The sequence below is a fragment of the Rhinatrema bivittatum genome, chromosome 1 (assembly GCF_901001135.1).
Source record: "Rhinatrema bivittatum chromosome 1, aRhiBiv1.1, whole genome shotgun sequence".
In the NCBI taxonomy this organism is placed as follows: Eukaryota; Metazoa; Chordata; class Amphibia; order Gymnophiona; family Rhinatrematidae; genus Rhinatrema; species Rhinatrema bivittatum.
In genome coordinates, this window is record NC_042615.1 from 20,961,542 (window position 1) to 20,988,401 (window position 26,860).

The window sequence follows — 26,860 nt, forward strand, 5'->3', positions numbered from 1 at the left end:
GTTTCCAGATGTCTCAAGGGCCACTCAGGCCAGGAGGAGGCATTTCCTATCCTTGAAAGTCAAATTGCTAGCTATTGGTGCCAGTTTTTTCCTTAAATATCCTTGTATTTGTTATGTAACCTTTCAAGGAAATAAGTATAGTTTCTCAGACCCATTATATTTGGAGACTTTTTTGCAGGACAAAAATATAGAGGGCAGTAGTAAAGATGGTTAAAAGTGGATAAGAACTCTCTCACCTCTCAATCATTGTTATGTTTTTTCTTTATATAAATGTTTTCTCCCCCTATTATTGGTGATGTAATTGAGATACAAGATATTGATATGCTTTTAATTCTTTCCTTTTTACTTATTGTATCAATATTACTTATGTTTATTTTTGTTTAAAAGATTTTTTGAATGAAAATTGAATAAAGAAATTAAAAAAAAAAATTTAGATTAAATTATAGCTCTTTCAGAGGACTGAATCAGTTTAGTAAAGCCAGAAGATATCAACCTGGCAGACTATTTACAACCCAAGCATCAAGAGCAAAAGGAAGAATGTAGACCTTTTCGAGGTGCTAGACCGCATACTGAATCAACAAGGCCTTCAACTTCCACAGTCTTGACAGTGAGACCCAGCAGATTCACTCTTTGATAACATCTATAGGCGTATTACAAAGAGTGGATATGTGTTACGACAGACCAATTGGTGTTGATCATTATTCAGAATGGGTATGTGCCTGAACTGGCATTTCTGGTAAAGAAATTCTTATCACCTAATTCTCCAAACAAGTTTACTGCGATTTGCTCAGGAGAGTGAGAGCTGAACCAGTGGGCTTACCAACAAATGCAGAAATGGGAGAAACATCATAGATTTAATGATAGCCCATAAAAACACAAAGATAAAAAGGTTTTACAGCAGATGCAGAGAGTACAGCATCAAAGCAATAGATACATTAACACAAAGGCTACAGGGGAGAAACTGATGTATGTCTTCTCACGGATAGGTCACACAATAGAGAAGGAGGAGGGAATATGTGGCTCTGGTGGCACCAGATTGGCCTCAAAGACTTTGGTATGCAGAGTTAAGAAGGCAGTTTGCCATTGGTTATCTTCCTTCCACCAGGTCTCTGAGATACCTATTGTGTCTACCTCTTCATTTAGTGCTATACATTCTAATTCTTCTTCCATCTTACTTTTTAGGCTCCTTGCATTAGCATACAGACATTTTTTTTTTGTATTAACAGTCTGCTTATTACTTGACGAGTGTTTTGGAATCTTAACTCAGGTTGTTCTATACTCATAGGCACATGGGGGTACTATTGCTTTTATTTGAACCTCTCTTTTGGAATGCCTTAACTCCTCTATTTTGCTATCCTTTTAAAGATACCTCCCTCCAAACCATGTGCTTCTGAGTGACTGTCAGCTTTCCCCCATGTTCTAGTTTAAAAACTTTCCAGCTTTTTGAAGGTTAGTACCCTTCAAAACCAGGTTCCCTCCTTCCCCAAAATATTGTCCAGTTCCTAATAAAACTAAATCCCTCTTCCCTGCATTAAGACTCCAGAGCTCTGCCTGCCTCTGGAGTCTTGCATGTGGAATGGGGAATATTTCAAAGAATTCTATCCTAGAGGTTTTGGATTTCAACTTTCTAACAGTCTAAATTTGGTTTCCAGAACATCCCTCCCACACCTTCCTATGTAGTTGAATGTCTACATATACCACTACAGCAGGCTCCTCTGTAGCACTGTAAAATCATTATCTAGATGACATAAGGGGTCCATCACCTTCGCACCAGGCAGGCAAGTTACCAAGTAATCCTTACATCTACCGGCCACTCAGCTAGCTGTATTCCTAATAAATTACCAACTGTGACGGCTGACCTAACTCTTCTCTTCTGGGCATTAGCCCTTGTGACTCATCCTCTGTGCGAGAGGATAATGCATCACCTAGAGAGCAGGTCCTTGCTACAGGATTACTTCCTGCTACACCAGGGAATGCTTTCTGACCAGGTAACAGTTTTCCTCTAAGCACAGGGGTTGCTTGACTGGAATTGGGACTTGGGTACTATGTTCCTGAAGGTCTTTTCTATATACCTCTGTCTGCCTCAGCTCCTCCAGATCTGCCATTCTAGCTTCCAAAGATCAGACTCATTCTCTGAAAGCCAGGAACTCTTTGTACTGAATGCACACATACAGTTTTCCCTCTTGGTCCTTCCCAAAGCTGTGGAAGATATTCTGTAAGAGGATCTCAGGAAGGGTGAGACCAGTCATCTGGATTCTTTTACTTGTGGTCCAAGAGACAGTCTTCAGTACCACCTCTTATTGTCGTCAGGCCTCAGCACTTGTCAAGATGCAACTCTTTACCATTTGGCTTATCACCAGCGGGTAAATGAGACTTCTATCTGTATCTACCCGTTAGTGTCAGTGTTCATGAAGGGACTGTGATATACCAAGCCTTAATAAGTAGATAGCCGGTATTCCCTGTACATACCAGGATCATTCCAGACGGTGGGTTATGTTCCATGTCCAGCAGATGGAGTCAGAACACAAAATTCCCAGGGGAGGAACCATATAACCTCCCCTGTAACAGCTCTCAGTAACGTTCTGACTCCAGCAGATGTGAGCAGGGGACTTGTGGTCCCCAGCTTGTTAGCTTAGGGCTACTTCCTCAGGGGATCAAGTTTAAAAAAAAAAAAAAGGAAGTTTTAAATTTACAGTTTAGGTCACTTTGCTAAGGCTCCTCTTACAGCAGGGGGAGACCTCTCCGCTGGTGCTGGCTCATCGCTCTCTAGCCTGGTGACTTGCTGACAGGCTGTTGCCTGTTTTCTTTCTTTCTTTTCTCATTTTCCTCACTGAGGGCTCAGTTGGGGTAAGTGTATTTTTGTTTCATCTTCTTTTTCAGCAGAAGACTGCAATTTTTTGGACTCCGTTCGGCTCTCTGAGGTGAAAGTCGGTAGCGCCGGCCTCTCCCTCCTGACCCAGGTTTTCCCCCCTCCCTTTTGGGGCGCGACCGACGTCCCGACCTGTGGCCCCGCGAAGCACCATTCCCCGGGGCCGCCTGCTGTCGGGAGGGTAATTCCCCGTCAGTTCTTCTTCAGGTCGGTGGGGGACCGCGGCAAGCGTCCGTTGCCGGGTCGGCGCTCATTTTAGGCGCGAGCCACCTGTAGAGCTCCCCCCCCCCCTCTCTCTCCCTGCGGCGATGCAGTCCGCGGCACCTTGTGAGGGCTCCGACAGGGCCGGATTATTTTCTGAAGAGGGTCTGTGCTCAGGCTGTTTTCCCGAGGGGGAATGTGCGCCAGCTACTAACAAGGACGTTCAAGCTGCAGACCGCGTGGGAAGGAAGCGCCAGGCCCCGTTCCCTCTCAACGCGGGAACGGCGGCCATTTTGTTGCAAGATTCTGATGCCGCACTTTCTGAGGAGGACACGGATAATCCGTTTCCCACTTCTAGGACCGTTTTGGACCCTTACTCAGAGTCTAATCCTGGTAGGCAGAGGGGGGATCCCCCGGTGGGTGACCCCTCAGGATGCCAGGCCTTTTCCCCTGAATTCATAGTCCTGATGCACAGGGCTTTTCTTCAGAGCAGAGACATGACCTTCGGGACCTGGGGACCCTCTCCCCCCAAGATACCATGTCCTACCCCCCTCCTGGGTGGGACCCTCCCTCAGGCTCGCCCCCCTTCAGAAGGCGGGGGAGCGGGGACATCTCGTGGCCCTACCGGGACACCATCGATAATACAGACTTCATCGGGGGAAGGACAATCCCAGGACCCTGACGTGGACAACCTCACCTTGGCGGCCCAGGTGGAGGGCGACGACCCTAGGGTCCTCCGCATCTTCCAAGCGCGGAATTAGATGACCTCATTCCCTACATCCTCCAGGAAATGGATATTGATCCCCCTCCGGAACCGGTGGGGCCTGACCCGGCTCTCAAGAAGGGGGACCCCCTCCTAGCAGGACTGCTGCCTCTAGCCAAGTCTTTTCCCACTCATCACAAGATCTTGCAGTTGATCACTCGGGAATGGGATTCCCCGGAGGCCAACCTTAGGGTCGGTAGAGCCTTGGAAAAATTGTATCCTCTGCCGGCCGATTTTTTGGAAATTCTCAAAGTTCCCACCGTAGATTCTGCGGTATCAGCGGTCACAAAGCATACCACTATTCCTGTCACTGGAGGGACGGCGTTGAAGGATATGCAGGATCGGAAGCTGGAGGTTTACCTCAAGCGTATCTTCGAGGTCTTGGCCATAAGGATGTGGGCGGCTATCTGCAGTTCCCTCGCACAGCGAGCGGGTCTTCGGTGGGTGCAGCAGCTTCTCACCTCCCAGTCCTTACCAGACGCTGAGGCTCACCAGGCGGACAGACTGGAAGCCGTGGTTGCCTATGGAGCGGATGCTTTATATGATCTTTTAAGGGTCCTAGCCCGAACCATGGTGGAGGCGGTCTCAGCGCGTCGGCTCATTTGGCTTCGCAATTGGTCGGCTGATGCCTCTTCCAAGACACATTTGGCGTCCCTTCCTTTTAAGGGTAGGTATCTTTTTGGTGAAGACTTGGATCAGATCATCAAGTCCCTTAATGAGAACGCGGTGCACAAGTTGCCTGAAGATCGACCCCGTTCGTCAAGATCATATAATTACTCCAGAAACCATTATCGTAACCAGCGGAGAGCACGTCCTCAGAGGCAACAGCCACCTCGGGCTCCCTCTTCGCACTCCTGGAAACCGGCCCTTTCGTGGGCGCCGCCAGGGTAAGGAAGCGCAGGGTGCTGGTACATCCGCTAAATCTACCCAATGATGCCAGACGGACCCGTGAGGTGGTCCCTCGACTGGGGGGTCGCCTTGCTCTCTTCTACGAAGAGTGGGTCCAAATCACGTCGGATCAATGGGTTCTGGATATTCTAAGACGCGGTTACGCTTTGGATTTTGTTTGCGCTCCTCGGGACCGGTTCCTGTTTTCCCCTTGCGGGTCCTTAATCAAACAGGGAGCCGTGCGGCAGACCCTCGATAGTCTGCTTCAATTGGGGGCCATAGTGCCGGTGCCAGCCGCCGAACTGGGCTGGGGGCATTATTCAATCTACTTTGGTTTCCAAGAAGGAAGGTACTTTTCGTCCTATCCTGGACCTCAAGCAGGTCAACCAGTCCCTCAGAGTCCCTCGTTTCCGCATGGAGACACTCCGTTCAGTGTTAGTGGCAGTTCATCCGGGAGAATTCTTGGCTTCATTGGATCTCACGGAGGCGTATCTCGACATACCAATTTGTCAAGCTCATCAGCGTTACCTATGCTTCAAAATTTTGGGTCAACACTTCCAATTTCGCACTCTTCCCTTTGGCCTGGCCACAGCTCCACGGGTTTTCACGAAGATCATGGTGGTAGTGGCGGCAACCTTGAGCAAGGAAGGCATCCTTGTGCATCCTTACCTAGACGATTGGCTCATCCTTGCAGTCGACAGAGTGGTACAACTTCTCCAATCTCTGGGATGGATTGTCAACTTCACCAAGAGCAGCCTGGTCCCGTCCCAGTCGTTGGATTTTCTGGGAGCTCACTTCGACGCCAAGAATGCCAGGGTTTTTCTGCATCCGGACAGAGCTCATTCTCTGCGTCAGCAGATTCAAGGATTTAAGGCGCTCGAGACGCCCACTGCCTGGGACTACCTGCAGGTACTGGGGACCATGGCCTTGACCATCAATCTGGTTCCTTGGGCATTTGCGCGAGGCCTCTGCAGAGATCCCTACTCTCCCGGTGGCAGCCGGTGTCGAGAGATTTCCAGGCAATCCTTCCGATTCCGAGAGGAACCTTCATCAGTCTCCATTGGTGGCTGGAACCGCGGCACCTAGCTCAGGGGGTGTCGCTGGAGGACCCGGATTGGGTGATTATCACCACGGATGCCAGCCTCACAGGCTGGGGAGCGGTCTGTCGGGACAGCTCAATCCAGGGTCGATGGACGGAAGAACAGTCGAAGTGGCCCATCAACCGCTTGGAGACCAGGGCGGTCCGTCTGGCGTTACAGGGTTTCTTCCCCATAGTACGCCATCAAGCAGTCAGGGTGCTATCGGACAATGCGACTACAGTGGCGTACATCAATCGCCAGGGAGGCACGAGAAGTCGGTTGGTCTCTCTGGAAACCGACAAATTGATGGAGTGGGCAGAGCTTCACCTCCAACGACTAGCGGCCTTGCATATAGCGGGAGTGGACAACGTACAGGCGGACTTTCTCAGCCGACAAAACTTGGATCCCGGAGAGTGGGAGCTCTCGCAGCAGGCGATGCGGATAATAGTACGGCGATGGAGGACACCGCACGTAGACCTAATGGCAACCGCCGGAAATGCAAAGGCCGCCCGCTTCTTCAGCCGCAGGCGGGAGTGCGGCGCCGAGGGCGTGGACGCGCTGGTCCTGCCCTGGCCACGCCACTGTCTCCTATATGTTTTCCCACCGTGGCCCCTCGTGGGCAAGGTCATCCGCAGGATAGAGGCACACCAAGGGCCGGTGATGCTTGTGGCGCCAGAGTGGCCCCGACGACCGTGGTTCACGGATCTGCGCAATTTGACGGTGGAGGGTCCCCTTCGTCTCGGTCAGCTGCCATGTCTTCTACGCCAGGGACCAATATTTTTCAAGGAGGCAGATCGCTTCTGTCTTGCGGCCTGGCTTTTGAGAGGCGTCAGTTGAGGAGGCGCGGTTATCCGGAGCCGGTTATTTCAACGCTACTGAAAGCACGTAAGATGTCCACCTCTGTTACCTATGTTCGAGTCTGGAAGGTCTTTGAGGATTGGTGTGGAGCGAATGACATTCTTCCCATGCAGGCCTCAGTGCCACAAGTCCTTTCCTTCTTGCAGGCAGGTTTGGATTTGGGTCTTGCTTACAATTCTCTTCGGGTTCAGGTGGCGGCCTTGGGGGTTTTTTCTTCGCAGTGGAAATAAGGAGTTTCTGTCCTCGCATCCGGATGTCTCCCATTTCCTTAAAGGAGTGAAACACTTGAAGCCTCCGATTCGCCCACCTTGTCCGTCGTGGAATCTGAATCTGGTGCTCCGAGTCCTCTGTGGTTCGCCGTTCGAACCTCTAAGCTCGGCTACCATCAAGGACGTCACTCTAGAGACCATTTTTCTCGTGGCAATCAGTTCAGCAAGACGTATTTCCGAGCTGCAGGCCCTATCCTGTCGTGAACTATACCTTCGTTTCACGCCTGAAGGGGTTTCGCTGAGGACGGTTCTTTCTTTTCTCCCTAAAGTGGTTTCGGCATTCCACCTCAACCAATCGGTGGAATTACCATCTTTTGCCTCTTCTGAGTCTGGAGACCTGCGTAGACTGGATGTACGGCAGTCTCTGATACGCTATCTGGAGGTGACTAATGATTTTCGGCTCTCCGATGATCTGTTTATCCTCTGGTCCGGACCCCGGAAGGGTTGCATGGCCTTCAAACAATCTATAGCGCAGTGGTTGAAGGGAGCGATCATAGCGGCGTACCTTGGCGTAGGTAAGTCCCCTCCGCTGGTTGTCAAGGTTCATTCTCTTTGAGCCCAGGCGACATCTTGGGCGGAGAGCTCCTCCGTCTCCACTCAGGAGATTTGTAGGGCGGCCACCTGGAAGTCGATCCATACTTTTGCGAGACATTATCGCCTGGACGTCAGTGCTCCGTCGGGCGGTCAGCTTGGAGACAAGGTAATACGAGCAGGGCTGTCTGTGGCCCACCCGTGATGGGAAAACTGTGGTACATCCCACCGTCTGGAATGATCCTGGTATGTACAGGGAAAAGAAAATTATTCCTTCCCTGCTAATTTTCGTTCCTGTAATACCATGGATCATTCCAGACACCCTCCCTTGATTTGGGGGTTTGCTTGTGGGACATCCCTGCCTACCTGTCTTAACAATCTTTTACTCTGTATTTCGAATACTGCGCGTCTTTTTTGTTCACGCACTGCTGTTCACAAGTTCACTGTTCAGAATTTAGTTGCTGTTTATTTGGACAGTGGTTATTTCAATTCCTTCTTTGATTACTTGATCCCTCTGTTTTTAGTCTCTCTCTTTTGGGCTTTGTTAGTCTAGTTACTGAGAGCTGTTACAGGGGAGGCGTGGTTATATGGTTCCTCCCCTGGGAATTTTGTGTTCTGACTCCATCTGCTGGACATGGAACATAACCCACCGTCTGGAATGATCCATGGTATTACAGGAACGAAAATTAGCAGGTAAGGAATAATTTTCTTGTGTGGGACCTTAATGTGGTCCTAGCTCAGCTCATGAGACTTCCATTCAACTCTAAGTTGGTAGACCTAAAGTTTCTCATCTGGAAGATGTTCCTTGAGGCTGTTACTTCGACATGCAGAGTGAACAAATTACAGGCCCTTGTCTCTTCTTTGCATTATCTCCAATTTCCTAGCGTGTAGCAGATGGACTCGAAACAAGTGGGTATAGTGTGCTCGTGCTAGCAGTTGGAGACTGATCTGACGTCAGCACGGGTACATATACCCCCACAGGAAGTGCCACAAATCAGTAATTTCCGTCTCCAAAGTAGTTTGGAGCTACCTCACGCTCGCTGAGCGTGTTTCCAAATTCTAACTACTAAATTCCTAGACGAAACCTATTGAAGACAAGCCCCGCACTCCTGTGGTGATGCCAGGCGCTCACCCAGTTGAGTTTGCCGAGCTGACTTCCGTGGTCCCTCGGAGGTAAGAGCCTCGGTCCGGTGGCCGGTTCGCGGCAGGGACCTAGCCCCCGAGTTTGAAGGGCTCGGGCGCGGCTTGGCCCCCGAGCGAGACTAGTTCGGGCGCGGCCTGGAGGCAGCCTCGGTCCCGGCGTGGACTTGGCCCCCGAGCGAGAAGGGCTCGGGCGCGGCTTGGCCCCCGAGCGAGAAGGGCTCGGGCGCGGCTTAGAGGCAGCAGGCGCACTTCCTTATGCGCGGCGGCATAGGTACTTATCCCCCTCGCAGCCGGAGACCGCCCGAGTTGCAGCCGAGAAGCGCCGAAGACAAGGTAAGGCATATATCTTTACTTGGTCTCCGAGGAAGTGTGGATTAACTGGGCCTGCCTACGAGGCAGCACGAGGGATCCTGCTATACGCCTTTCCTCCATGGCCCCTGCTGGGCGCCATTGTACACAGGATTCAGCGACACAGAGGCCTAGTTCTTCTAGTGGCCCCGGACTGGCCAAGAAGACCCTGGTACGCAGACATGAGAAGACTACTGGCAGGGAACCCTCTGCCTCGACACAGGGACCTGCTGCGGCAAGGTCCCATCCTCCACGAGGATCCAGCTCAATTCTCTCTTACGGTCTGGCCATTGAGAGGGCTAGACTGAAGAAAAGGGGATACTCTGAGCTGTTTATAGATACACTCCGAGCACGCAAGTTCTCCACATCCCTAACATATATCAGGATCTGGAGAGTTTTTGAAGCCTGGTGCGACTCTCACGGCACCAATCCGCATGCCACTACGATTCCTATCATTTTGGACTTCCTACAAGATGGACTTCAGAAGGGTCTGTCCCTCAGCTCCATCAAGGTTCAGGTAGCAGCGCTATCTTGCTACGGTCCCAGGAGTGACGGCAACACCATTGCCAACCACCCAGACGTTTCACGTTTCCTGAAAGGAGTCAAGCACATTCGCCCGCCACTGATGTGGCCAGTGCCCTTGTGGAATCTCAACCTAGTATTGGAATTTTTGGCGGGATCAGCCTTCCGGCCCCTTCGAGGCCTGTCCCTCCCTTTGTTGACCTTGAAGATGGTGTTCCTGCTGGCTGTATGCTCAGCACGCCGCATCTCGGAGCTACAAGCACTATCCTGTCGTGATCCATTTCTCAGAATCACTCCAGAGGCTATCCATCTTCGCACAGTTCCATCCTTTTTTTTTTATTTTTTTAATTTATAGTTTATTAAATTTTTCACATTTATTACAATCATGAAAATACATAACTCTCATGCCCAAATATCCCTTAAAAATTAAACAACAAATACACACCATTTATTCCCTTATTTGGCATAACCATAATTGGGGGAGACAATTAAGTAATTAAGATAAACAAAGCATTGTTTATAAATACTCATATTGAAACTCATAGGGAAGATAGTGGATCTTTGATTTATTGAACGTCTGTCTCCAAATTCACTGCTTGAGACTTATTAATTAGAAATGTTTCCAAATGTGTCGGATCACTAAATCCAAACTTCTTCCCTTGATAATTAATAAGACAAGTACAAGGAAATTTCAAGAAAAACGTAGCTCCCAGCTCCACCACTCTAGGCTTCAAGGAAAGAAAATATTTCCTTCTAGCCTGGGTGGAGCGAGCTACATCCAGGAATATTTGGATCTTCTGTCCGCAAAAGGAAATATTTCTATTTAGAAAATACTTTTTGAACAATACCTCCTTGTCTAATTCTGCGATAAAGGAGACAAATAGAGTTGCCCTATTTTCAATTATATCCAGTGACTCTTCCAGAAATGTAGTAACTCCCAAGGTTGCATCTTGACTCTGTGAAGAGTTAGATGCAGCCTTTTTTGTAAAGTAATAAATTTTGGATAACCTAGAAATATCTTTCTCATCATAATTTAATATCTCCTTTAAGTATTTTTTAAACATTTCCATGGGGGATAGTAACCGAGTCATAAGGAAATTAAGTATTCTCAGATTCCTAATTCTCATTAAGTTTTCAGTTGCCTCTATTTCTCTATGCAAGGATAAACTATCTCTCATGAAAACACTTTCTGAATTAGACAATAATTGCATCTTAGTATTCATACCACATATATTCTTTTCACACTCTTCTATCTTTTTCTTCTGTTCTAATAAAGCAGTTCTATTATCATTTATAACAGATGACAAGGTGCTGTTCATCAAAGTTATGTTTTTATCAAGCTTGGACATCATACGCCATAAATCTAGTAGAGTAATATCTTCTGGGATAATACCCGTAGTACTCTCTTCAGAAATTAAAGGCAGGGCTAATATTGGGTTTCTTATAGGTAATTCCTTAACCTCTCTGGGTGTTTCGGCCTGTAAAGGGCCTATTACCCTTTGATCAAGTCCTACCTCATTTCCTGCCATCACAGCTAATGGGGAGCTGGATGGCTGGGGTGGAGACGTCAGTCCCTCGCCTGGACTTAGAGAGGCTTGTGAAATACCTCCCAAGCTTTCCATTTCCGGCGCTGCCATCTGTCTAATGACATGATGGTCCATCGGGCCACTTCTTTGCTGGCTTGAGACAGGTGAAGAGGTGAAGACCTTCGCCTTCCTTTTTCTCCCCATTAAGAAAATAGTTGGAAGGTTAGTGTTCTGTCCAGATTCCAGACTTCTCCGGACTAAGCCGGACCAAGCCGTGCGCGCCCCTTCGGCGACGCAGCGGCGGTGCGCCGCTGCGACGCCGAATTTGAAGGGGCTAACCCCGCCTCCTTCGCGTCATCCAGCGGCGCCGGTGTTACTGCACACACACCTGCAAAAAGATGAAAAACACAGGTCCCGCAAGCAGGGTAAGTCTGGGCTTCAGCCAGGTACCCTTCTCCACTTCTTCCCTCGCTCCCCCTGTTCCATCCTTTTAACCCAAAGTGGTCTCACACTTTCACCTCAACCAAACCATATCCTTGCCTACCACGGAAGATTTGAAGAAGTCAGAGGAAGGTCGAATGCTACGCCATCTCCACATCGGCAGATTGCTGTCCAGATACCTGGAAATGTCAGAAGCAGTACGAAAGACAGACCACCTATTCGTCCTGCACAGTGGGAAGAAGCAAGGGGAAGTGGCCTCACGGCCAACCATCGCCCGCTGGATTAAAGAAGTTATCAAGGCAGCCTACATAGAGGCAGGAAAACCACCGCCTCTACAGGTCAAGGCTCATTCTACCAGAGCACAATCGGCCTCTTGGGCAGAAGCTAAGCTGCTGTCGCCTGCAGAGATATGTAAAGCGGCGACGTGGTCCTCCCTCCATACCTTCTCCAGATTCTACCGTCTGGACGTCCAGGCCAGGGAGGACACAGCATTTGCGAGGGCGATCCTAAACGGTCCTCGGGCAGCCTCCTGCCCAGTCCGGGAGTAGCTTTTGCACATCCCACTTGTTTTGAGTCCATCTGCTACACGCTAGGAAATGTAGAGATTACTTACCTGATAATCTCATTTTCCTTAGTGTATGCAGATGGACTCAGCATCCCGCCCGGCTGCCGGCATGCATGGGGATTCACCGACTCACGGTAAGCCATGTTTTCTTATAATAGGCCATCCACCCTGCCGGGTGTCGACGCCTTCCGGTTGAGAACACTGGCGGTCTCCAGCTACTATCAATCGGTCAGGGTAATCCTGTTCATTAATCAATCGGTCAGCTACAGCTTTTGCAAGGAAGATTACTGATTTGCGGCACTTCCTGTGGGGGTATATGTACCCGTGCTGACGTCAGATCCGTCTCCAACTGCTAGCACGAGCACACTATACTATACGAGATTATCAGGTAAGTAACCTCTACATTTTTTCACAAGTGTACTACGCACTTACACTAAGACTTATTCTAAAACATCACATTGGTCAAGAAATCATGCTGCCTATATTCTTTCCAAAACCACATGCATATGAAGAAGAACAGTCTTTTCGTTCCTTGGCCCACTGTTTCCCAACCTTTTGAAGCCCAAGGCACATATGAATTAAAAATATTGTTTGGCTTACCAGCCTCTGTGGATCAGATAGTGTGGACATGGAGATGACTCTCATATGCTGGATTTTTGCCTCCAGTCAAATACCCATGAATTCCTGCCATCCCCACATCTGCATGGTGACACATGCTCAGAAAGGAGCTCCTGTATGTTTAAGAGCCACTACTGGTGTTTGTTGATGCTGTGAGCTGCTGAGAGCAAAGCCCTGGGCACTGATCTGGACCAGAGCATCAGGCATTGGTGACTTTCTGGAGCATACCTAATCAGGTGTGATGACACACCGATTATAAAATGGTGTCTTGCACTGTAAGAGAACACTAGCATTTTACTTAGAGAATTTAATCTCACAATCAGGCTAGTCAGCTGTTCAAGTCCTTCTATCCCAACAGGTTGGGAAGGGCAGCATGCTCTGGCAGAATCACAACTTATGGACTCTGTCAAGTCTCGTTGAGGATGAACCATGATGACATCAATGGTTCATCTGAGGGTCACCTTCCATTGAAGACATCTGTAAAGCTGCAACTTGGTCATGAAATCACACCTTTACATATCCCTACTGTCTGGACAGTATGTCCTGAAGAGAGTATCTTTGAATAAGTAGTCCTGTGCAGCCTGTTCACCCAGTAGACTACACTTTCCTGGGTGGAGTTTGGGTTGTCTCATTTAGTTGTTGCTCAAGGCAACTCTCAGCTTGGGACTCCCCACTGGATGGTCGATTTAATCCTGCTTGTCAATGGAAAAGACAAAATTGCTTACCCGTAGCAGAGTTTTCCAGAGACAGGATAAATCAGCCATTTATGTATTACTTGCTCAACTCCCTGGAGAGTAGACTACTAAGTTTAAACTCTGGAACAGATTTAAGGGGTTTACAAGGCAACAATTGCAGGTAGGTACTCTGCACATGCTCAGCAAGACTTATGTGCTCTGAAAGCTGGGTCTGTGTTGGCACCATTGAATGATGCTACCCATCTGTTATGGCTGGTTTATATTACTGACTATGGAAGGGATTCCAAACCTTTCAGGGAACATGGACCCCTATACACTTTTCTTTAATGTTTGCATGCCATAACAAATGAAATAATCATATGAGATCGAATGTCGGTATATAAAAATGATAAATATGCACTCCAGAATCATTCATAATGTATACAACTTAATATTAAACAGTGTTTACAGATCTAAACTGAATACAGAAAGAGGGCAATTTCCAAAGCTATTTAAAAATTGTCCTCCGAGTTGAAAGTTGAAGTCAACAGTGGCATTCACCTTCCACTTCAGGTGCAGTGAGATAACGTTTACAAATTCAAAAAGGTTCCAGATGTATTTGCAGACCTGCAATCTAATTTCAAAGGGAAATTGCCTGCAAAGTTTTCTTTTAAGAACTGGGGTTGGTGTGGGGAAGCCAGTATTTTGTGGTTTGCACCTGCTTTGAAGCAGGTGCAAAGTACATACATGAAATTGTATACGGAGATTTCAACTTAAATACTTGCATACACTTTACATCCCCCAACCTAGCTATCTTCTTTTTTCCTCACAGGTAAAAAGTATGCATGCTGTTTACACCATTGGTACTTTCCCCATAGTGGTGGTAAATAGCAATTTTCAAAGGGCCTTTTATATGTTTTCCCACATAAAAAGTTTTGTAATTACTCTCACTGAAAATTGGCCCCCTTCTGGCCTGCTTTTCTTTTATACTTATTGTCTTTTAAGATTCTTACAAAGAAAATAATAGTCACAAAATTTCATTTTCTTAGCATTCAGACAGGTGGATCCAGAATCAGTGGGTTATGCACCTCTACCAGCAGATGGAGACAGAGCAAAGCTGACGTCACAGTGTATATATATATATATATATATATATATATATATATACATACACACACACCCTTGCACTAACATCAGCCTGGCAGTATTCTCTGTCTCCAGTAGATGGTGGACATGCATATCCCTACTGGCGATTGCGTTGAAGTTTAATAGAAGGAGAAAGAAGAATAGAAGTTTATTTCCCCACTCTCCTGTGGTGATACCTTATGGTCCTTCCCTCAGTCGACATTTCCTGAGGTGATTCAGATGAGTGCCTTGGTCCAGTAGCTGTTTTTTTCCAGCGTGGACTTAAACTGTAAAAGGAAAAAAAAAAAACAGCTGAAAGGCAAGCGGGTGCAGGAAGCTGACTGCGGCGGTGAAGGTACATGCCCTCTCCCCACAGGAGGAGACCAACTCCATTCTCAGCTGGGACAGGCTGAGCTCAGGTAAAGCTTTAGGAGGAAAAAATGGAAGTGAAAGAGGGGGAGTTGATTTTAGGGATTCCTCTCCTCTCCGGTCTCCGTGCTCAGTACGCCAGTCCAATGTCCGTTCCCATCTCCAGGGGAGTTGTGGAACTCTGGCAGCCTGGTGGGTTGAGCAATCTTTTGGGTTAGGCCCCACTCTCAGGCTCAGAATTTTGCTGCGTGACAGGCCGCGGCAGGCTTTGGAGCACTTCGCACACTTTTCCATGGTGCGTACATCTGCCCTCTTCAGGACGACTGTTCACACTGAACACCCAGCTGTGTGTCTAATAGTGCACCTAGCTGGACGCACAGTTGTGCACATAGGTCGCCTTTGGAGCACTTGGTAGTCTGCCTGAAGGTGCCAAGTTGGACACACAGTGGTGCGCTTCAGGACATCTAAGAGTTGGGTGCACGAGAAATTCGGCGTCCAGCTGATTGGGTATATTGGACGCCTAATTTTTGGGTGTCCAATCCTTTTCAAGTGGTGAGCTCAGCCAGGTGCGCACATCTCCTCGGTGTTAGTTTAGAGTGGTGATTTATTATGACGCCAATAGCCCTGTGGGCTGCTTGCCATGTTCATCCATCTCAGCCTGGCATTCCCTCTAATTTGTGGCAGCACTGTTTGGAGGCTTAAGGAGACTTCTGATTTTGCTAAGCCTGGTCCTTCCTAGCATGTTGCAGGAATGGGGAAAAATGTTGCCAGAGATCTCGCCTGGTTTCTTAGGGGGGAGGTAAGTAGTTAAGTGGATGCAATACCAACACCCCCTGGTTTTGGCTTGGATCAGTCTACCTTTTTTTGGGTGGAATTTTTTCAAGGGCTGCAGTCTTTTCTACAGGCACAATCATTGGCTCCAGTTAATAGTGATTCAGAATCGCAGTCTGCTAATCGCCGTGCACCTGGTGTTGTGTGTAAGCATCGGGGTAAGTCGAGGCCTGCTGCAGGTTGCTCCAATAGAGACCCAGATGGCACGGATGATGAAACCGATTCTTTTTCCTTTGAGGATGGGGAACATGCTCCATGGCTGGAGCCATATAGATCTGTTGCGTTTCTTTCATAAGAGATGAGTTACCAGCTCTGATTTCTCAGACATTGAAGATGCTGGGAGTACCGGGGGCTGATTCCGTGTCTGAGCCAAAGAAAGATTCCATTTTGACTTCTTTGCATAAAGCCTCAATTTCTTTCCTATTATGGAGGCTATTCAAGAATTGGTTGATCTTGAATGGGGCACCTCAGAAGCTAATTTTAAAGGGAGACGAACCTTGGAAGGGCTCTACCTCTTGGATCCAGCTGTCAGGGATCAATTGCATTTTCCAAAAGTAGATGCATTTGTGTGCTGTCACCAACGCAAAACTATTTCCGTGGAAGGGAGATCAGCATTGAAGGTTGCTCAAGATAGAAGAATTGAGGCCATCCTTAAGCAAGTTTTTGAAGTGATGGCAATGAATTTGTAGATAACTTCATGTTGCTCCTTGGTGGCTCGCTCTTGCTTACATCTCTCTCAAGAAGTCAACAATCTGGTGTGAGTTCCAGGGCAGTGATAGAATTAGCAGCTGCCTTTTTGGCTGATGTGGGCTGCGACCTGATCTGCACTTTGGCCAGAGGGGTGGCTTCGGTAATAGCGGCCAGACGTCAGCTATGGCTCAGGAATTGGTCGGCTGATACAGTTTCAAAGTCTAGTCTTACTAAATTGCCTCTTGTTTAGGAGTGAGCTGGAGAAAATGGCCAATAAGTGGGGTGAGGCCCAGATTGCCACACTCCTTCGGCCCAAGAGGTCGTGAAAGGGGTTTCAGATGTTTTTGTCCTTATAGAGGAGCAGCTTCTCTAGAGGACTTAGCCCTTAGGCAGGACTCAGTATTTTCATTCCAGACAACCCAGAAGGAGGTGCAGGCTCAGGGCTAAGTCCTCTGGAGAAGCCACTCCTCTATAAGGACGAAAACATCTGAAACCCCTTTCACGACCTCAATAAAGGTGTGCCAACCCACCCTCCAGGAACAGGAGATAGGGGGTTGCCTCTCTCTATTTTATTGGAGGTGGGTCAAGATGATGTCAGAACAATGGGTGCTGAAGGTGATAAGAGAGGGTTATGCTGTGGTTTCTCAGTGTTCCTTGGGACGTCTTCATAGGGTCTCCATGCCACACTCTGCAGAAGAGACAAGCAGTGGAGTGTACATTAAGACTCCTCAGCCTGCGGCCTGCAGTCCCAGTGCCCAGGTCTCAAGAAAATATGGGCAAATATTCCATTTACTTTGTTGTGCCAAAGAAGGAAGGCTCCTATCACGCCATTCTAGATCTGAAGGAAGTCAACCGTCATTTGAGGGTGACTCAGTTTCGCATGGAAACCTTATACTCCATGATAATGGCAGTATAGTTGGAATTTCTGATGTCATTGAATTTGTCAGAAGCGTACCTTCATATTCCCATCCAACTTGGAGCATCAGCAATTTCTACATTTCGCTGTGTTGGGGCGACACTATAAGTTCCAGGCACTTCCTTTCAGACTGGCCACTACCCTCAGAAACGTTTACAAAGTTATGTTGGTGGTTGCGGCAGTGTTATGAGAGGATGGCATTCTGGTTCACCCATACTTGGATGATTGGCTGTTTGGGCCAAGAGCCTGGAAGAGAACTTTTGGGTCTCATGCAAGGTGATCTCCTTATTGCAGGAACTAGGCTGGGTGGTGAACTTGGCCAAGAGAAAGCCGCAGTCATCCCAAATACTGGAGTTACCAAGGTATTATGCTTCGACACGAAACAAGGCAGGGTGTTCCTACTGAAGAGCCACATTCAGAATCAGTGTGCCTGACTATGTGGTCTTATCTACATGTGCTCGGATTGATGGCAGCCACCCTAGAGCTGGTTCCATAGGCAAGGGCGCATAAGTGTCCTCTTCAGTACACCCTGCTGGCTATCTGCATACAGTTGCAATGATGGTTGCAAGCAGATCATCTAAGGAAAGGGGTTTCCCTATGTTCACTGGACTGGCTAGAACTCATGACAGATGCGAGCCTCCAGAGTTGTGGGGCCCACTGTCAGGGCACTGAAGTACAGAAGAGTCTCTCTGGAGCATCAATCACCTGGAAGCCTGGGCTCTCTGGTTGGTGTGCTTACGACTTGTGGACTGATTGCAGGGTTGAGCGGTCCAGACAATGCCACGACAGTGGCTTACATCAATCGCCAGGGAGGAACCAAGAGCCAGTAAGTGTTGCAGGAAATAGCCCAACTCATGGAATGGGCAAAAGTGCATCTTCAGGAGATTTCAACCTCCCACATTGCAGGAAAAGACAATGTAAGAGCTGATGTTTTCAGCGGACAGAGTCTGGATCGAGGAGAATGGGAATTGTTGAGCGAAGGCATTCCAGCTCATAGTTGACCTCTGGGGTCACCCGTATCTAGACCTTCTGGCGACATCTCACAATGCAAAAGTTTCTCGCTTCTTCAATCGCAGGAGAGACCAAAAGTCCTTGGGCATCAATGCCCTTGTACAGGAGTGGTCCGTGGGCAAGCTCCTATATGCTTTTCCTCCGCAGCCCATGTTGGGCAGAATTATTCGGAGGATCAAGAGTTACACGGGGATGGTACTGTTGGTGGTATCAGATTGGAATAGGAGGCCATGGTATGCAGATCTGCAAAGGCTCCTGGTGGACCCTCCTAGCTGATTACCAGTTCACAGGGATCTTCTACGACAGGGCCTTGTTCTTTACGAAGATCCAATTTGATTTTGTCTTACGGTATGCCCTTGAGAGGGCTTGGATGCTGAATCATGGCTATATTCCACTGCAGTGATTGCCACTTTGTTACGAGCAAGAAAGTTCTCCACTTCCTTAGTCTATGTGTGGGTTTAGCGAGTGTTTGAGGCTTGGTGTGAGAATCAAGGGGTCCTCCCTCATTTAGTTAAGATCCCACTCATTCTGGAGTTTTTGCAGGCTGGATTGAAAAATGGTTTGGCCCTTAATTCATTGAAAGTACAGGTGGCAGCTCTCAGCTGTTTTCGAGGTCAGGTAAATGTTGGACCTTTGTCGGCTCATCCAGATGTGGCTCACTTCTGGACCGAGAAATGTGGATGAATATCGCTTGTTATGATGTTTGGATGTTAGGCATATATTGAGGCATTTGGAGTTTTCCAAACCTCTCTGGAAGACGGACTAGCTGTTTTATTCTTCATAGTGAGAGTAAACAGGGCAAACTGGCGTTGCAGGGAACAATAGCCTGCTGGATTAAGGAGGTAGGCCGGCCGCTTATGTGGATGCTGAGTTAGGGCTCATTCCACTAGGGCTATGGCAGTGTCATGGGCAGAGATTAGATTGCTGTCTGCTGTCAATTTGCTGAGCTGCGATGTGGTCCTCTTTACATACCTTTTCCAGGTATTATCGCTTGGATGTGCAGGCCCGGGAGGACGCAGCTTTCACACTGGCGGTTTTGACTGGACCACGGGCAGCCTCCCACCCTATTCAGAAGTAGCTTTGTTACATCTCATTGGTTCTGGATCCACTGGTTCTGAATGCTAAGAAAGAAATTACTACTCCCTGATAATGTGTTTCTTTAGTACAGACAGGTGGATCCACCTTCCCATCCTTAGCTGCAGAATGGTTGTGCTATGGTCCTCCTGTGTGGCTGGAAGTTCCAGGGGGTACTAGCAAGTGTCATTCCAGTCGCTAGACTAGTGTTACACTCCTTGTCTGAGCTCAGTAGTTTCCTGTTGGCTGAGTACTGGAGTGGTTGTTTAATAATCAAGTTTTTGTAAGTTTGTCCACAGTTGCTTTTGCAGAGAATACTGGCAGGCTGATGTCAGTGCAGGGGTATATATACCCCCACGTCATCTTTGCTCTATCTCCATCTGCTGGTAGAGGTGCATAACCCACTGGTTCTGGATCCACCTGTCTGTACTAAAGAAAATGGAAATTATCAGGTAAGTAGTAATTTCTCCTTTAGAAAAAGCAAAATAGTCTGCTTTTCATAGGGAAAGGTGGCTTTTGAGATCTGTCTGGGTATCCCCTAAATTATGTGTTCAATGTCACATCCACATCTGACTGTTGTTTATGATATGAAGTCTGCGAAACAATGCGACAAGGCGATAGCAAAAGCCAGAAGAATGCTGGGATGCATAGAGAGAGGTATAACGAGTAAGAAAAGGGAAGTGATTATTCCCTTGTACAGGTCCTTGGTGAGGCCTCATCTGGAGTACTGTGTTCAGTTCTGGAGACCGTATCTACAAAGAGACAAAGACAAGATGGAAGCGGTACAGAGAAGGGCGACCAGGAAGGTGGAGGATCTTCACCGGATGACATACGAGGAGAGATTGAAGAATCTAAATATGTACACCCTGGAGGAAAGGAGGAGCAGGGGTGATATGATTCAGACTTTCAGATACTTAAAAAACTTTAATGATCCAAAGACAACGACAAACCTTTTCCGTCTGAAAAAAATCAGCAGAACCAGAGGTCACGAGCTGAGGCTCCAGGGAGGAAGACTAAGAACCAATGTCAGGAAGTATTTCTTCACGGAAAGGGTGGTGGATGCCTGGAATGCCCTTCCGGAGGAAGTGGTGAAGTCTAAAACTGTGAAGGACTTCAAAGGGGCATGGGATAAACACTGTGGATCCATCAAGTCTAGTGGGCGTAAATAAAGAGGAGGCAGCAAAACACTGCACGGAGCGGCAGTAGCCACAGAGGCATTCACGGAGCGGGATGCCAGTGGCCAGTAGTTGGGGTTCCACCTTCAGGCAGCAAAACACTGCACGGAGCGGCAGTAGCCACAGAGGCATTCACGGAGCGGGATGCCAGTGGCCAGTAGTTGGGGTTCCACCTTCAGGCAGCAAAACACTGCACGGAGCGGCAGTAGCCACAGAGGCATTCACGGAGCGGGATGCCAGTGGCCAGTGGTTGGTGTTCCGCCTTCACGGAGGGCTGCCATCTCCAAAAAAAAAAACAAGAAACAAACAAACAAAGCAGGGGTGGGTAAGAGTATGGGGCAGGGGTGTGGGCCTGCTTGTTACAGCGGTTGCTACCCCTGATTGAGCTGGATGTTCACTGGGATGCGGATACGGCGCTGCTCTCTGCATGGTGGAGGGGTGGAAGGGAGTTGGGGCCGGAGGGTGCTGGAAGCCAATAGTGATGGGTGGGAGGGAGAAAAAGGGTGGGGGAAAAAAAAAATAAATGGATGAACTGCGTGGCTTGCTGGGCAGACTGGATGGGCCGTTTGGTCTTCTTCTGCCGTCATTTCTATGTTTCTTCCTCTCTCCTCCTTGATCTCTGCTGGCCATCTCTCCCTTCTTCCCTCCTGGACCATGGTGGTCTTTTCTCTCTCCCTCTTGAGCCTTCTTTCTCTACCTCTAGGGGTCCCTTTCTTCCCTCCTCCAGACTCTAGGGATCCTCTCTTCTCTGATAGCCTGCCATCCACTATCATCCTCTTTCTTCTTTCATTTGTCTCATACCTTCTCCCCTCTATCTTTCCTTTCATACTGTCAATCCAAGTCCCATTTGTTCCTCTCATTATACTTATTTTTTTTGTGCACCTCAGCTCAGCTTTCCTCTTTTCTCTCTCTCTCTCTCTCTCAGGCTTGTGGCAGTAGCAGGAAATGCTTTCTGATCACCCTGCTTTCTCCTGGTTTCTTCTGTGTTCAGCAACGGATACTAAAGATTCTGACGTTTGCAATTAGCTCCCCCACATCCTCACAAAGTGCAGCAGTGGGGTTTATGAATCTTTAGGACTGCAATCAGTCCCTCTCTTCCTCACTTTCATTGGATATGTGCAGTACGATTTGAAGCTCCTAATGAGTGTGAACAGCTGCACTCTGTCACTCCTTCTCCTGGTCTGCAGCAATATGGGGTGAAGTTTCTGGGGCAGCAATAGGCACCATGCACATTCTCATCTGTGGCAGCAGCTCAACTAATCCCAGACAGCAGCAGCTTACTCTTTCTACCTAGCTAAACTTTCTTACATCCTTAGGCAGACCCCCTAGGATGGTCCTTGGACCCAAGGTTGGGAATTTCTGGTCTGTGGAGAACTACCATTACAGGTAAGCAACTTTGCCACCTTCATGTTTGAAAAGACTATGATCATCAAATTGAACAGATCTTTCTGCCAGACATGAAATGGTAACACTTGAAAAGATACACCCAGCACACTACATATAATAAATAAAATAAATAGAGGTTTAGATAGTTTAAAATTGTTTTTTATTGCATTGAAAAGTGTTCCTTCTGTCTATAGTAGAATGGTGTAGCTGCTGTTCTGTGGCACATACTAACAATTGTACTGGAAAAAGGTGAGGGGAAGAGGAAGGGTCGCACCAATTTGGCCAATATTTCTCCTAAGCTTTATAATACAAATAAAATAGTGATAACTGTACCTAGTCCTGTGAGGGTGCTTTCTGCTCAGGTGCTAAGTGAAATAATTTTGCTGCTTCTAACATTTCAAAAACATTACCATGATGTAGTTTGGCATAATAGGCCATCTTCTGTTCTGAGGGCCATGGACTGGAATAAGAAATGGGGAGATGTAAGCAAGAATGAAGGTGTATTGGAGACATTTGCATGGAACCTGTTGGAACTAGAGTGCCTTGCCATCATGAGCGCTGACAAAAATTTTACCCAATTTGTAAAGGAAAAATGGCTATCGCGTTTCACTACATTTTTTTCTAGCTTTTTTAAATTTAACTTGTAAGATGTTATTTGCTTGTCTTAGGTGGTTTTGAGTAGGTCTACATTAGAAATCTCCCAGTGTACACATTCATTAAGCTATAAATGAAATACTAATTTCCTTATTTTTCTGACATTTCAGGTGTGCCTTCATCCCATTCGCTGGAAACCATACTGTTGTTCAACACTCAGCCTGTGTCCCCAGATGCCCCCCAGATTGAGGATTTGAAGTGGCACTCTGCTTTCTTCAGGAAACAGTTGGGTTCATCCTTGGTTTGTTCAGCAAAGACCTCCCTTGAGAGAGAGAGAACACGGAAGAGGTTGGAAAACATTAACAGAGCATCACTCAGGCAGCCTAGCCTCACCCTTCGGAAGGAGGACACAGATAGTCCTGACAGCCTGTTGAGCCTCAAAAAGACCTTTTCAGAGGGCAGAGTTACATCCGTAGAGCAAAAAAACAGAATACTTATGCCAGACCACAGGAAAAGGAGAGATAGCCGGCCTCCGTGTGAGGTGGTTAAAGCGGAATTGAAAGAAAAGCCTGCCAGACACAACCACAAGCCATTGAGGCCTGCAGAGCTGACCCAGAGGCAGCTGGAAAACAAGAGAGCTTTTAACCACTCTAGTAGTAAATCAGCAGCAACTTCTGGCCAACGGAGACCCTCTGGGGAGATGGTGCCCAAATGTAATGGGCCCCTAATCAAAGTACACAACCAGACTCCAGTAAAAGTGCCTACTGCACCTACAAGCCCAGTGAAAAACTGGGGAGGCTTTAGAATTCCAAAGAAAGGGGAGAGACAGCAGCAGGGAGAGGCCAAGGAGGGGCCTTGTCGCCAGAATTCTAATTACCAGTTCTTGGGCAAAGTTTCTTCCAAAGAGAGGACAAAAAGCAGGCTCAAGACAGACAGTGAGAATGATGGGTACATCCCTGATGCTGAAATGAGTGACTCTGAGACTGAGACAGCTGAGAAGTGCAGGCAGCAAAGGCTTACGCCAAACAGCTCTATTAACAGGAGGTACGACACGGACATTATCAGGAGGAGCATCCTAGCCTCTTGATTGGGTAGGGGAGAACTATCGACAGCTTCACTGCGTTTGTTACGCAAACTACTCTATAACCGGTCGATGGATTGGCCGATTGATGACCAGCTGTTGTGCTGTATAAACATGTTTACTTGCACTCTTCAAAGCCTGTGATTTTCTTTCATTTTGTTTCCACAAGTCATTTAACACGTTCTTTGAGAACTTTAAAATATCTTTGTATGAAACATTGTTGTGGAAACACAAAGTCTGAACAGTATATGTTGTAGGTTGCTTTATGGAACCTTCTGTTAAACACTAAAAGAAAAAATGTATATATAAATATTCATTGAAGAATTGAGAAGCAAACTGGCTGCTCTTATTCCAATTATCTCATAGCACTTGTGTGTTTTGGTTTTTTTAAACCCTTAAAAAGCACAACCTCTTAATTTTTTTTTTTAAGCTAGTGTACTGAATCCAAGGTGGTCATAGAATCCTCATGTACTGCTGACCCAGTAAATTGTCATTCGTTTGTCTCTGGCTGGTGTTAAGTCATGCTTTATGGTTTTATCTGCTAACCTTTTGCTGCAATAGAGAGCATAGCTCTTAACCTTCCTGAGCAGCAAGAAGGTTACAAGCAGATATAGCAAACTGGAGGTAAATTCCAGCACCAGTAAAAATAGAGTTTTGGATGACATGAATTCAGACTCTTTTTCATCCAGTTTGTAGACAAAATACATATTGTATATACTACAGCTGATAAAGGCCTTTTCGGGAGACAGCCACTATGAAATGGTGGGGGGGAGGGGGAATGGAGGGAGGAGGAACCCAGAAACTCTGGTCAAGCCCTGAGAAAAAAGTCTTAGTAATTTGTCAGAGGTGTACATGTACAACCCTGGTGCTCAAAGACTGAAAAATAGGCCTAGTTTTCAGAATGCATATTCATCTGGCATACCTGCATGTATTTGATCTGAGAACCAGTTTAATCTGCATAACTGGGTTACCCAGAAATCTAGACTTGCTTTGCAGCCCTTGAAGACTTAGGGTTATGCAGTCCTAATTTCTATTTTGGTACCATGAGTTGTGATTTTCTGGATGCTACCAATCAAAGCAGAATTTCTCATTCTACTTGACTGTACTGGTTAATACTGGGAAGAAAAATACATTTCATGTACAAAACAAAAAAACCCTGTTAGTCCCTTAGTGAGTGACTATAGTATGGTCAGCTCTTCCAACTCAACCATATTAGGTAAAATGATTTTATTTTTTTCCAGAAAAGGTGTGAGATGGAGTTTGCATTCCTAATTAGCGGTGTTTGAATCTGTAATCAGAGGCAATAACTAGTGAGTAAGCAATAACAAGATTAACATTTCATCAGAATTCCAGGTTTTTGTTTTGCTTTATAAAAGGCTAAGTTTCAGCTTTCTATTAAACATGCACGTTTGTGTAAAATCCAAGTGCGGATTGCAGGCAGCAGTGGTTGAAGCAGCATAGATCTTTAAAATAGGCCTAAGCCAAGAAAATGTAAAAAAAGAAAAAAATCACTCTATTGTCATTAAATGGCCACAGTCTTTGAACGTTTAGATATTGCTCTGCATTTACTTTAGAGTCTTCCAGATGAGAATGATTCAGTTCACAAGAAATCAAGGGCTTATACAGCTTCCATCTGGCTATGCAAATCATCAGACTATTAAACATCTAAACTGGATGCATCTGTCATGTGTGTCAAGCTAACTGAAAGTTTTGTTTCTTTAATTTAAACAATGATGTTTAATGAAACAATACGACAGGAAAGAGAAGGTTCTTTTTTGGACACAGGCCTCTTCTCTTTCTGCTGAGAAATTTGATTAAACACAGTTGGCAGTAATCAAGAGGGAATCCTCAGTAAGGTGAAACTGTTCATGCCTCAACAGGAGGCATTTTTCTGTGCTCAAAACAAGTGGTTTTTGAAACAAAATAGCAAAAATAATTCTTAGAAATCTAGTGGAATTAGCACAGTTCTCTTCTTTAAACCCTATTCTCACACCTCTTGGGCTTCAAGCTGATTGGAGGAGCTTCCAATATTTAATTCCATGGTTATGTAGGGTTTCTTTTATGGCTACAAAGTTGCAAACGTTTAGTTTTCAGATGGTACTACAACCAGAATAAACAGTTTAACCCTGTTGCAGACAGCCTGCCAACATTTTTCCCTTTTCATTATGATACTGTCTTTGGCTGGCCTGTGATCTGGAGTCCGAGAATCACTGCTGGAAGAGGTACCCCTGTCATTTGCACTATTGTGAATTTAATGTTTAAAAAAATCAATCAAAAATAGCTAATGCCTTATCTATTTTTCCCCAGAAATTTAGATTAAATGAGCTTCTATTATGAGTAATGCTGAACCAAATATCTTGTCTAAACCCATTGCTCTCTATCCTCACGTACAAAATACTTCCCTAAATGCAAAAAATGCCATGAAGTGTAATTTTATACTTCTATAACTTCTCAGTTAGCCTTAAGCCGTACCTAGTACTTCTGGTTAGAATAGTCATTATGGCAGTAGCTAACCACTAATCCAATCCTTTTCTTTACATTCTCATTGAACAATTTTTTTTTACTTCCTTTTTAGCTTTTTTTTTTTTTTTAATTTTACAGATTTAAGAATTATTGGTATGTGTTAGTATCAGAAAGCATAGGCTAGTTCAGCTTTTGCTATTAAAGCCTGCAATGCCATTTGTTAGTCAAACAGGAAACACGTTTACGTGAAAAGTTGTATATGTATGTATAATTCTGAACTGTTATTTTAAAATCTGATACTGTTAATACTGATGTAAACTTGTACAGAGGATTTTTCACTATGTGCCTAGCTCAGTATCCATGCAGATGAAGAGAGAGGTGCATGAAGAGAAATAAAAGAAAATTAAAAACCTATGTAGAGATGACTATTTTATATTACATGTCCCTTCCCTGTATTTATTTCCTGCTTTAAAATTCCCCTATTTGGAAGTATTTATAAACTAGTTGAAGACCTGTATTTTTCTGTTAAGGTATTTAGTAGAAGTGTGCCTTTTTGTCTGTATGTGAATAAATGCTGTACATTTTGCAATATGTGAGGATGGTTCTGTCTTTGTTTTTTAAAATAACTTTTTACCACTTTTACTGGATTTTTTTTTACCTATATGATTTTGTATGAACTGGCAGAAGTGACTAGAGCAGTGGTTCTCAACTGGTGTGTCGCCAAGCAAACGCAGGTGTGTCGCCACACTTCCCGGTCCCCTGCTGACCCAGCTGCTCCCCCTACCTGAGCAAGATAGGTCCTCCACCCGGGCTTAAAATTCTGAAAGCCCGAGCGGAACGCGGCAGGAGA

The 26,860-nt window shown here is 46.5% G+C and overlaps 1 protein-coding gene across 4 annotated transcripts in view; it reads left to right on the forward strand.

Annotated features, from left to right (window-relative positions):
* The window catches only part of JADE1 (jade family PHD finger 1), a 545,699-nt gene extending 519,098 nt beyond the window's left edge, over window positions 1-26,601 (forward strand). For all 4 annotated transcript variants that reach the window (XM_029592138.1, XM_029592223.1, XM_029592056.1 and 1 more), the window contains one exon: window positions 22,637-26,601. In XM_029592138.1, coding sequence (XP_029447998.1) covers window positions 22,637-23,553 — 917 coding nt within the window. In that variant the 3' untranslated portion in view covers window positions 23,554-26,601. The remainder of the gene's footprint in view (window positions 1-22,636) is intronic.
* The last annotated feature ends 259 nt before the right edge of the window (window positions 26,602-26,860 follow it).